Here is a 12545-nt window from a genome sequence, read left to right as displayed (position 1 = left end):
TAAAAAATGATTTAGTCACTCATTTTTATTTTTCAAAAAAATCATAAATTTTTGTTTGCTTCATCACAACATTTTGGTAAACATAAAATTTCATGGAATTGAGGTAGGATAACATATTACATGCGAACCTTGCTTTTCTGAAATATTTTAGGGAAGGTAAAATGCAGCTGGAACCTATTGTTGTTGCAATGATCTTCTGCTGATCTTTGATTCGAGTACTTAATGTCATTTTTGGAATCTGGTACTTTTACAACTTCTGTCTTTGTAAGAGTTTGCACATTGATTTCTTTCAATTTTTTTTTTCATCTACTGTATGTGTGTCAAGCATAATCTTTTCCATTTCATTGACATTATGAGGAGAAAAGTAGACTATCAGCCTTTAGTCCAAGAGTTTGAACAACTCTAAATGCCTCATCAATAAGCTAATATACTATACCATTTCTCAAACCACCAGTTTATCTAATCATAATGCACATAGAGTGAATTACATTGTCAACACATCTTCACTTCAGTCACCTATGGCAACAGTCGAATCCTTCTTCATGGCATGTGTTTGCAGAACACCTGCATGTTGGTGATGACAAATTAATGAACTCTCTATCTCTCCTTCTGCTTCTTTTATTTTCTCTTGAGACACATAGAACGTCTGAATTTGAAGCACACTTTTGGTTACAATGAGCTCATGCAGCTGGAAGAATAAAATAACAGGAAGAAAAGGAAAGAAAAACAAGTTCATAAAATAGTTTTCATAGAAACGAGAATTTCCAAAATAGAGCATATTTTAACATTAGCTCTATGGCATGCTATTGGGGACAAAGGACCAATTTGTAAAAATGTTCATAAATTGGAGGTTCGTAAAATCAAGTGTCGACTGTATCTAACATCTCATAAAAATCAGTAGTACACATTCAGAGAAGAAACAGCAAAAAATAAATTTGACACAAGACACATTCAAAACAGTAATTAACACGTAGTAAAAAAACAAAAAAAAAAATTTTTAAGTACTGAAAGTATCAAAACAGCCATTTTGCTTGATCGTTGGTTTATGTTGGAAAGAGTGCTATGTTTTATTTAAGTACCAATGGCAATAATGAAACAAAATACTATACTGATTCATAAAAAAACAAGTAAAAATGGTAAACTTCAGCAATATCTTAGAAGTATTGTCTTTCTCAACTTATAAGAAAAGGGTCCCAAGGTGTTGTCCTAAAAAAAATTATGAAAAACTTAAGTACATTTATCTTATCCAGACACACATAAAAACAAAAAATTAGTGACAAAGTGAAATTATTAAAGCACAAAAAATGATTAAAAATGACAACAGTTGGCTATTCATTGCTTCTTGCACTTATTGACATCTATAAAAAACTTTTCACTTTCTTTTCCTTCCTTCCAGCTTCTCTCTTCTACAAACTAGTTATTTCCCTTTTTCTTTTCTTTATTTGCATTGAACCAGATGATGTGTTGTTTGAATGATGCCACTAACACTCTAGGGTAGCTGGATTTTTAAATTCATTCTTTGCCTGTATTGATGTTCAAAATATTAATATTTACATTTTTTTGAGTGACCCATAATAATTCTGCCAGATTTTTTTTGTTCATATTTAGATGAGTAGAATCACTGGTAGTTTTTTCAAAACTTTTTGAAGACGTCGCCTTTGGACCCTTTCCATGTCAGTTAATTTTGAATCTATATAATACTATACTCTAAAACTTAACACAAGTACAAAATGTGGATTTTTAAAAACCTTTCAACTGCCCATGAAGTCAGAGATCTACCTCCCCCATACATACATATAAAATTTTGCTTTTTGTTGTTCCAAAACATCTCTAATTCCTCTTAGGAAAGATAGATGGCATCTGCACAAGGAATAAAGGGTTACTGCAGGTTCAACCAGCTAGCAAACCAGATTTAAAAACCTGCTAGCTAGAAAATCAATAAAATGCAAATTGGATTAGAAACATATCTTTTACACGACCTATTTTGAAATTTTATATCAAACCTGATTTAATGAATCAGACATAGAACCAATATTTTTATTCATTAAATCAAGGAAAATTGTTGTATCAGGGTTGAGATTAACACAAATGTATGTACAGAGACTTAAAAAAATTTGTTAAATCAAGAAATTTGTTAGATCAGAGTTTGTTATATGTTTGTTGTTCAACTGTATGTCATTTGTTAGAACTTTAAGCATCTAAAGTAACCCCCCCCCCCCCAATTGATAATGGGAGCAGTAAAAGAGTTTTTCAGACTCAAAAAATTAAAAAAAAACCAGTATACGTACTCACATATACGTTTTAGCTTTTAATCAGAAAAATGAACATAAATATCACTATGACAATTAAACAGAACAGAGAAATGAAATCAGGGCAAAAAAAAATATTTATGCATCAAAAAAAAAATTACATTTTTAAATATATTCCCAAAAATATTACCTTTACTACTGGATTTCCTTCTGGGACCCTAGTAGTTAACATATTAATATATAAAACTTGAGAAAAGTTTTGGCACAACAAAAATAATCATTCTTAATTTACAGCATAAATTTTCAACAAGAATCTGTTTTTAATTTTCCATTCAAATCCAATCTCTATTTACTGATAAACGTAACAAAGAAGCAAGGAAAAAAAATTTCTTGATTAAACTACAAATATTCCAAATTTTATCAATTTACACCTGAAGACTTACACTTCTTTAAACACACAAATTTTGGCTTTAATCAATACTGATTTAAAGCATAAATTGCATAAAGTTAGCTATCTCATTCTTCTAAATAATCATAATAACTTAGTTAAAATCAATATATTATACATTCACAAAAAGAAGGGAAAAAACACAGTGTAGTTTTTAAACAAATATATATTCACAAATTCCATAAATATACTGGTAGCAATAGATTTTATTTTCATGTGCAATGGCAAATACATACAAATGATAACATGGTCAAATATACAGGCATTAAAAAAATATATGGAATATATATATATTCATTGTAGTAGTAAAAGAAGTTGAAGAGCTTTATTTTAGATTTTTCGTTTTTGATAGTTGTCTGTTTAGTTCACGTTTTTCAGAGGTCAGCCGAGCAATTTCTTCACCCAAAGTATTTATGTTTTCCTAATAAAAAAGTACAGGAAGTGTCATGTGAATTTTCATAAGCATTGTTGAAAAAAATATAAAGGAAGACATTAAATACAGTATAGTATTACTGCATATCTAACATTTATAAGAAAAAGCTTGAATAACAGAACTGATATATCCAGAGTCAAAAGAATACTTGTTTTTAAAAGTTTAAAGTTCAAAAGAAATTATTAAAATTTTTATGTCCATTCTTTGTCGCACCACGGTCATTTTCTGCACACGAGGGCTAATTAGACTGGGACCTACAATTTATTGCCGATTCCGAATGGCAGGCTTGTTTGTCAATTCTTTGCTATAAGTATCTTGGAGTAACTGCTATCAGAAGCATCTGCTATGATAAAAGTAATCATAATCAATTTTTAAAGAAAGAAGTGAAAAAATGATTTTTGAGAATTTTTTAACATTACAGCGAATTCTTTCTAATTTTGAAATCGTTATAACTAAATATTTTTTGTATCTTTAACATTAGCTATTTGACAATCACTTGAAAATTACTCGTTGTAGCAGGATTGTTGTTATATCAGACTTTATCAGCTCAGCCCCACATAAATTAGAGTAATATATGCTTTCAAGTTTCTTGCATAATACTTTAACATATACACACATGTAAGCTTGTTAAAGTTTTTTGTATTGAACTGATTCCCAAACGGTATGTTAAGGCACTCATAGGTAAGTAGAATTAACGTATGCAGGATTTTCTCAGGAAAGGGAGGGATTTATCTTTATTTTCTTACCAAAAGGTTTTTGTTTTCAACTGCAAAAAACACTATAATCTTGCCCTCCCAAGTACTCCAGTACCGCACGATATGTTGAGAATTATGTTGAAGATAGTGACACACCATGCAAATGTAACCTGGGGAAGAAGAAACCCCATGCATCCTTTCTGGCAGTCCTCCTTGTATGACATGCATCAAACTGAGAAGCAAAAAAGGATCCTGTTTTGCACAGCTGTCAATGCAACCACGCAAATGTTTTCGGATTGGGCAACTGCCTGTGGGGAAAACACTCACCGTACATTCATGCTGCTTCTGTGGTACTTCTGTTTCAAGCTCTGTTAATGAAATGCATGTCTGCTTTTCTCAGTATTACTAAAGTGCGCCATTATCCTGTATGTTACAACTGTTAGAATGGTTGCACACTGGAATAACTTCACAGGGCTGGCGTTCGTGCCTTTTATTCATTGTAATGCAGATTTGCTTATGGTTTCTTCTTCTTCCCCAGGTTACATTTGCATGTATGGTGTTCTTTTCTCCCAATAATTTTTAACAGGAATGCCATTTTAATGTTTGCAGAGTGGCTGTTTCGAAACACATGCTGGCGCATTTGCGTTTCATGTTAGACCATACATTCTTTGATGACAATTGTTTGTACAGTATTATTGTGCACTACCATCTTTTAAAGTTTATGCCATTTTTTCTGAACCACCCTGTATATTTTGCTTTTCACTTATCATTCAGCATTCATAAAGATGATCATAATTCAAGAGATTTGGTTTTATATAAGAATGTCAGGTTGATACAGAAAAATAGAAAAATAAAAAAGAAACAAATACCTTAAGGGTTATATTTTTCAATAAAGTATCTTCAAGAACAGCTTGGAGCTTATTGTTTATTTCCAGTGAAAGATCAAGGGTCATATGAGAGTCACTTAGTTGTGAGCGATAAACAGATGCCATAATACCTCCTTTCTTGGCAAGATCCATCTTGAAAAAAAAATGAAAAGTTTAAAAATAGATTAATAACAATTTCTACATTATCTTAAACTTAGTATAATTAAATTTGTGATTCAATGAAAATAAACTTAAAAATTATAAAGCTGGTTATAAGAATGATATACTGCAGCAAAATAAAAATATTTTTCTTTCTTGAGACGACCTGCAAAATAATTTTTTCTTTTATAGCAACAATCTGTGCTTGACACTAATTGCAGGAAGCTGTTTCCAACAAATCTGCTATCAAGGAACAAGTCTTTCCTTGATATCTTGGGCAGAGGAAAAAGCGATCTATCTTTCACTAATTGAAGGGTTGGAAGAATAACGGTGTATGTCACATTTTTGTAAAATCAGTGCTTTGACTGAATAATGTTCCATATAACTTCTGTTACAGGTTTCTTAAGCTAGTTCCTGCAGAAACCCACATAATTCATTGCAATGCCATTTTGAGCAGCTGCAATCATGAGTTCTATAATTTGAACAATGGTCTGATTTGCTATTGCATCTCAGTTTGTGTTACTCTCAAGATGAAAATTTTTTTCCTTTTTCTAATCCAGAATAACTTTAATCATGTCTCCTGTAAAGTTTGAAAAAAACATAGGAGATAAAAACGGCATACAACTTATTCATCTGAACCCTTCAATTAAATACATTTTGATTGATTCCCCTGCCCGAATTCTGGGATGAATATTATTTTTTTCACGCTATAAATTTACTAGAACGGGGACAAATATTGCTTTGGGACCCCCCAAAATGGTAATGTCTCATGAGTATTGAAAGCACAGATACATTCACCAGTGATATTTCAGTGGTTTTTATTCCATATATAAGATGCTTACATCTTTTATTTTAGGTAACAAAGCGAAACCTGTTTATAATGGTATTGTACGGACAATAAAAATGCTGTTATAGAGTGGTTATTATTGTAGATTGAGCATTTGCACTATTTTTTATTGAATAGAAATTCCACCAGGAATAAAGAAAATATTGTTATGGGCAGGTTTATATCATTATAGACAGTATCAGACCCGTAGCCAGAAATTTCATTCAGGGGGAACCAAAATGATAGAACAATAGATTTGGCCATCTTTTTCCCCTTTTTGAGTCATTTTCTCACATTTTGGGGGGGGGGGGAACAAGACCCCCAAGTTCCCCCCCCCCCCTCGTTACGGTCTTGGACAGTATCATTATACATAAGTTTCACTGTATTTGTAATATTTTTGCAACAAAGCATATATTTAATTAAACAAACATGTGCTTTACTAAATATTAGAAGAAAAAAAGAAATTATAAAAAAATAGATAATTAAAAAATAAATAAATTACCTTTACTTTCTTTCCCTTTGTTAGCTAATGATAATATTGAAAACAAATATGTAAAGCAAATGCCACAAACATATACAGAAGCTTGTATAAAATGTATACATACAAAGAGAAAAATGAAAAAAAAAATTCCCATAAACATGTAAGGCTTATAAATTAGACCAAGATGTTTAATACTTTCAAATGAAGCTAGTCAACAAAAATAAGGTTTTAACAAGGAAGAAAAGCTGATTAACACTTTATCTATCTACCCCATTGTGAAAATAAAATTGTGTAATTAATAAAAATATACACAGGGCGATTAAAAATTCATCATTCAAATTTGGTTGAGAGGTAAAACATAGCATAACATGATTTCACATATGAAAGTATGGTGACAAATGTCATGTAGAGGGGAAATATGCCCAGAAGGGAAAATGAAGGATACAATACATGCAAGTGTTAAGTCAAATAAAATGTATTTATTCATCATTATTACAGAGTTACAGCAGGTACTCAAAGTTGCAACCATGCTAGAATATAGGACTTAAAGGCCAGTCGTAGTCCAGGCTCTGTCCCTGGTGGGATGTAAGCCGTTTACCCGGGAGGGTTGGACTACGCTGGAGAATAGAATATAGGACTGACAGTTCCATTGCATTGACAGTCGAACATTCTGGAAAATATCTGGTATATCACAGGCATTGCTGGGGACAACTATTAGTTGTGCTGCAAGGTCCATATCATTGTCAACAGGAGTCTCACACAGCACACAAAGTTTTTTGTGGCACCCAAATAAAAAAAATTGAGATAAAATTGAAAAAATTGACTTAGTGAACAAAAGTTGTGGACACACAGCATAGTCTAATACATCATGTGTATAATTGTGACTATACACTTCCATGTGAAACTGTGTTCTCATGCTCTTCCAGACCTCCCCACCAAATTTGAGTGATGAATTTTGAATCACCATGCATAATGATAATAGATAACTTATTTGAATTTGGTAGGTAATTTTAGTTCTAATTGAGAGGGGTTAATGCCTGGTGAACTATTAAAGCTGAGACTTAGTTAGTTTGTTCTTTCAACAGTTTAACACTTGTAGATTGCATGTCTATACTTAAGTAAGAATGGTTAAAAATTGATTTACACCACTCCTTTAACCCCCCAATTAAAAACAAAATTGTTTTCACCATCAATAGATAAAAAGTTAACCTTTCCAAAGTTTTTGACATATTACGTCGGAAGTTGTATGGAAGAAATACAAAACACCATTCCCTTTGATGAAATTATTATTTTGAGTGTATGAGTTAAAGATTACAAAGCAACCATATGAACTGTTTGTGTGAGGTTCTCCCTCTCAAAATTTATTTTTCATTTCTTTGGTTACATCTGTCCAAGGGGTTATATATTAAAATAAATTCGCGGAGAAAGAACATAAACACATTATGATAATACATTATTTTTACAAATGATTTTCTGATGGTCCTACATGAATAAAATATTAGCCTGTTATTTTTATGTAAGAATAGCAGCACCAAAGTAATGATTGCAACTCATTTTTGACATGATGCCTAAAAGTTATTTGACTTTCCCCACTTTCCAGCCCCATTCAGTCCAACTTGTTTGATTCAAAGTTGAAGGGGACTGCAAAAAAATAAAGAATTTGAAAAGTTCAAATCAATTAAGTTCTATGTAGTATTTCATTCTGGGTTTCAAAGCTGGCCTTAGCGATGTGCTACAGCTAAGCTGGTCCCTAGCTTTGAGGTGGCTCCTTATTTATAAAATAGAAATGGGAAAAAAATATTTTGTAACAATAAAACAATATGGATGCTCTTCATCTATGATAATTATTACAAAATCAATAAAAGCTTATATAACAAAATTATATCTCTTAATAACATCCCCTCTCCCCTGGAACTGAAAATTTTGTCAGCCAATACTGAGTTAAATACTGTGCATTGAAACATTATTCCACAGGACTCGCAAAAGTGTCAGTAAATACGGAATAATTATTACAGGAAGTTCTACTATATAAAGAATTAGAGAAAACTATTCATATCGTGAAAGAGGCCCTGTGTCTGGCAGGGGTGGGCATACTGCATCTAATCCCTGCATAGTGAAAGAATCTTACAGCTCTTATTGAAACTATTTATGATGATAATAAATCCACTCTCTTCAATATTCATCTTTGTTAAGTAAATAACAACACTAGGCCTTAAATACAGATCGCTACTGAGAGCAAGTTATTCTTGTCTTTGACCATAATTAGAAAAACATGACACTTTAATATATGTGACTCCTTTCTTCACCAGAAAACTATATAACTGTGACAAATATTCACTCATAGACGTCCCCCATATATCTACTGTATACAGGGAGCATAGCTAACAAACAGCACACACCACATTCTACTGATGAACTGTTGATCCTAGAAGCATACTTCAATGAGAAAAGTATTTAAATAATATGTAGAATTCAGAAACATCATTCATGGTGCAAGAGGTTTTATATTTATTAAAATCTAAAAATTAACTTTTCATATGGACACCCTGTCCTCAAAATCCAATGAGAAAGTTGTTGTTCTGTCTTTCATGAGACCAACAACAATAACGAAAATTTCCACGTTTCTAAGAGCAATATTCACTTAAATATTTAAATTAAAAAATGGGAGAAAGGTTAGGAAAGAACAGCATAAACGAGGGAAAGAAGTGCTGTCATTAGTTTATGCTGTTCTTCCCAACTTCTAATTTTTAATTCAAATATATCAGCAAATATCAAACTAAGAAATATTGATTTTTTTGTTGACATCCAGGAGAGACAGCGTGAAACAACTTTATAATTAGGTTTTTGAGCACAGGGTTGTTCATATGAAAGTTGATTTTTTTATTGAAATAACTATACAACCCCCTTGCAACATGAATGACTTATCTGAGTTCTACACATTATTTGGATACTTTTTCTAGTTGCAACTATGCCTTTAACCCTTTCCGGCGCGGTGTCCCCATAGCGAAACCACCTTTTCAAAATTCCATCAAAAAATAACTAATTTTCGCACAGTAATCATTTAAATCTTATTAAATAGCTTAAGATTTAGATTTTCTGTCAGAGATGGCAGCATCATACTGGTTTTGTTTTGCAAGTGGTAAAAAAAATCCGCCATTTTCTCTATTTTTATAGTACTTGTTTTAAAATTTATTTCCTAATAAAAAAAAACTTTTTTTCAAAAATTGATAATGGTTTTTTATAGATTTTGCCCTATTTGTTGAAATCAAGCAATTCAATAAACTTAAGAATAGTTTAAAATCAAATTATGAAAGTTTTAAAAAGGTGGTTCCATACTGAGGACACCGCACACCTAGAGCAAGGAGATACACCAAGTGACGTCAGTGTGAAACCACCTCTCTTGAGACGAAGCGACACTGGTTTTTCTTCATTTTCTCCCCTTTGTCTTGTTTACTAGAAAATGGGTGACAGCAGCAATGGTGTTGAAACATCTCAGATGTGTATTTGTGGTAGAAATTTCGGGGGTTAGAATGGAAGACACAACATGTGTTATTTTTTTGTCCCACACATAACCATTCTTTCATTCTAGTGGTTTTAGAACAGCTTTTTCTTTTGACGACTACTTTCTATGCTCCCTCTACTGCTTTGATTTTATTTTCTGGAATTTATTTCGCCTTGAGTCCCCCCCCCCCCTCCTCAACCGATTATTGGGCATTTATTACTTTTATTGGTGGTGAAATGCCTATAAAATTCCTAAGTACAGTTGAAGCAATATTATACTAATTTCAGAGCTTCTCTCTGATCTGGAGTCTAATGCATCTGATGATACACCAGATAAAGAAAATAAAACCAAGCTTACTGCATGGATTATCACGAAAATGATGCTGATGTATACACTACTCAATGCCTGGATCCTCCCGACAATTTCATATGGTTCAGGAGAAAAAAACTAAAATCCAGATTTCAAGGAAGAAGTGGGACCATCTTAGTAAATTCTACGAATGCCGGATACATCGCCAATCTTGATGTTCTTATTGTTTTTTTCAGTGCCACTGATGGAAAATTTGGCATTTCGAGAAAATTTATATGCCACTCAAGAAGGAAAATTTACACTGCTATCTCATTGAAAAAGATTTACCACCTATCAATATGCTTATGTTGATCATTTTGGCCTACAAAATCGGTAGAAAGGGAATTTTTCAAACAAAATGTTGCTTTTCCTGCATTACACCCTAGGGAAGCTTTCAGTGTTCTAGGTGTGCGGTGTCCCACTTTGCGACCACCTGTTGTTCGCTGGATTTTGATGAAAATAAAATAATAGTTGCAAAACATATTTATATGAGTCCTATGTATCAAGTATATAAAGTTAGTTCGGCCAAAAAAAATCTTTTTTATATAGTGCCCCTCAAAGGGTTAAGACCAAAAGTTCGCCAGTAAAATGTGGTATGTGCGTGAGCTATGCACCCTGTATGTACATCTTTCATTATATGGTGTACATAAGCATAAGATATAGCATCTCAGAAACCAGTATGGAATCCACTTATGGAAAAGAAAAATCTAACTAGGCATGTTCACTCTCCAACATCACATTGGTGTGACTGTAAATTCCATGTCTAGCAAATTTTCTGCATAGCTAAAAATAAACTGCAGTGTTTCAGAGAAATTAGAACAGCTAAGAGATTAATAAATATGCAATGTGCATCCATTGTATCACTGATTTCTTTAGGGCTTTTTTTTTTATAATAACATCATCCTAAAGTATTCCCAAGAGATTTGTATGATCTGTCCAGGGACTTTGTTAGCATTAGTACACATCCATGTCCAAACTGGGAATCAAACCCAGACCTGCACAGTGAGAGGCTAGCTTCCTAACCAGTTAAATGTCAGGTGGCATTTTTTCCCACACAATTTAATTTTTCTCACACCATGGTGATTTTATACGCTTTAATAACACTGTTTTAAAAACACACATGCACAATGAGGTTAGAGCTAATTTTAAATTACTACAAAATTCATGCAAGTGCTGGCTGAAATTGTCATGTAGATTTTTCAAGTGGAAGTTTATTGGCAAATCATCTGGCTGCCAGAGGAGATTTTGGGTTTTTTTTTCTTTTTTTTCCACAAGATAACCACTGCAAATTTTAGATTCACTCACACTTCAGATTCATTAACTCAAAATTTGGACACAGCAATATTCATTTAGATATCTGAATCATCATATCTAAAGCTGGCAAATTATTCCAACAGAACTGTTAGAAATTGACTTCACATACATTCACTCCTTTTAACTGTGTTTTTTGCCTGGTATAAAATAAATAAATATATATATTCTGCCTTTCCAAACAGGCTTTTGAAAGACATAACATTGCATTTTTCTGAAATTCCTAAATTAGCACAGAAATTAAGTGAACATCATTTTTTCCACATCATTCAAGAGAGGCTAAAAAATACACTGCTGGCTACCGTAAATGCAACACCCTGAAGGAAGCATGCAAATAATATGAAATTTACAACATGCATTAGCGGAGGTGAGATATGCAAATGATTAGAATTTCAGCGCAGACGCACATCACGCGCGCCTGTGGCGCCACTTCAAAGCGCTATTTAAGGCTTGGAGATTTCGACTATTTGAAGTACGGCAATTGTGTTTTTCTTGTGGTTTTTTCAAAAAAAACGATCAATTATGCCTCGTAGAAAACAGCGATCATCTTTTGATCAAGTATCCGAGTTCGACAGAGGAAGGATAGTGGCCTACCGAGATTGTGGATTATCTTTCAGGGAAATCGGTAGTCGTGTTGGACGAAACCAAACAACTGTAATGCGGATATGTGATCGTTGGATGCAGGAGGGTACGACGGACCGACGTGTTCGATCGCATCCACCTCAGTGCACCACTTCACGTGATGACAGGCGTATTGTGCGTATGGCAGTGACGGATCGCTCAGCCACATCACGAACCATAGCACAGCACATTCAGTCTGTACCGCATCATCCAGTGTCTGCGCGTACCATTCGACGCCGTTTACAGCAGAGTGGTCTGTCCACAAGACGTCCATTGCTTCGTCTACCCTTGACGCAGAACCACAGACGTCTCCGCCGCCAATGGTGCGATGAAAGAAGGATGTGGACGGCACAATGGAATGAAATTGTCTTTACTGACGAGTCACGCTTCTGTCTGCAACACCACGATGGTCGGATTCGAGTCTGGAGACACCGTGGAGAGAGGATGCTGAACAGCTGCGTTATGCACCGCCACACTGGTCCTGCACCGGGTATTATGGTATGGGGCGGTATTGGATATCACTCTCGCACTACTCTAGTACGCATTGCCGGTACTTTAAAAAGCTAGCGCTAAATCTCCGAGGTGTTGGAGCCAGTTGTCCTTCCT

At 33.6% G+C, this 12545-nt stretch overlaps 1 protein-coding gene across 2 annotated transcripts in view; it reads right to left on the bottom strand.

The window, feature by feature from the left end:
- Positions 1–2883: 2883 nt before the first annotated feature.
- Positions 2884–12545, bottom strand: part of LOC149085157 (coiled-coil domain-containing protein 186-like) — a 54657-nt gene continuing 44995 nt past the window's right edge. Inside the window, exons 15-17 of one of the 2 annotated variants that reach the window (XM_089233002.1) lie at positions 6179–6202; positions 4695–4844; positions 2884–3118 (exon numbers count right to left, since the gene is read on the bottom strand). In XM_089233002.1, the coding sequence (XP_089089128.1) occupies positions 3023–3118; positions 4695–4844; positions 6179–6202 (270 nt within the window). In that variant the 3' untranslated portion in view covers positions 2884–3022. The remainder of the gene's footprint in view (positions 3119–4694; positions 4845–6178; positions 6203–12545) is intronic. The other variant, XM_089233003.1, reaches the window with a different exon arrangement.

This window comes from Pholcus phalangioides, unplaced genomic scaffold (assembly GCF_987345545.1).
Source record: "Pholcus phalangioides strain wild (caught in Gottingen) unplaced genomic scaffold, Ppha-v1.0 ptg000007l_1, whole genome shotgun sequence".
Classification (NCBI taxonomy): domain Eukaryota; kingdom Metazoa; phylum Arthropoda; class Arachnida; order Araneae; family Pholcidae; genus Pholcus; species Pholcus phalangioides.
This window is presented reverse-complemented; position numbering and strand designations above follow the sequence as displayed.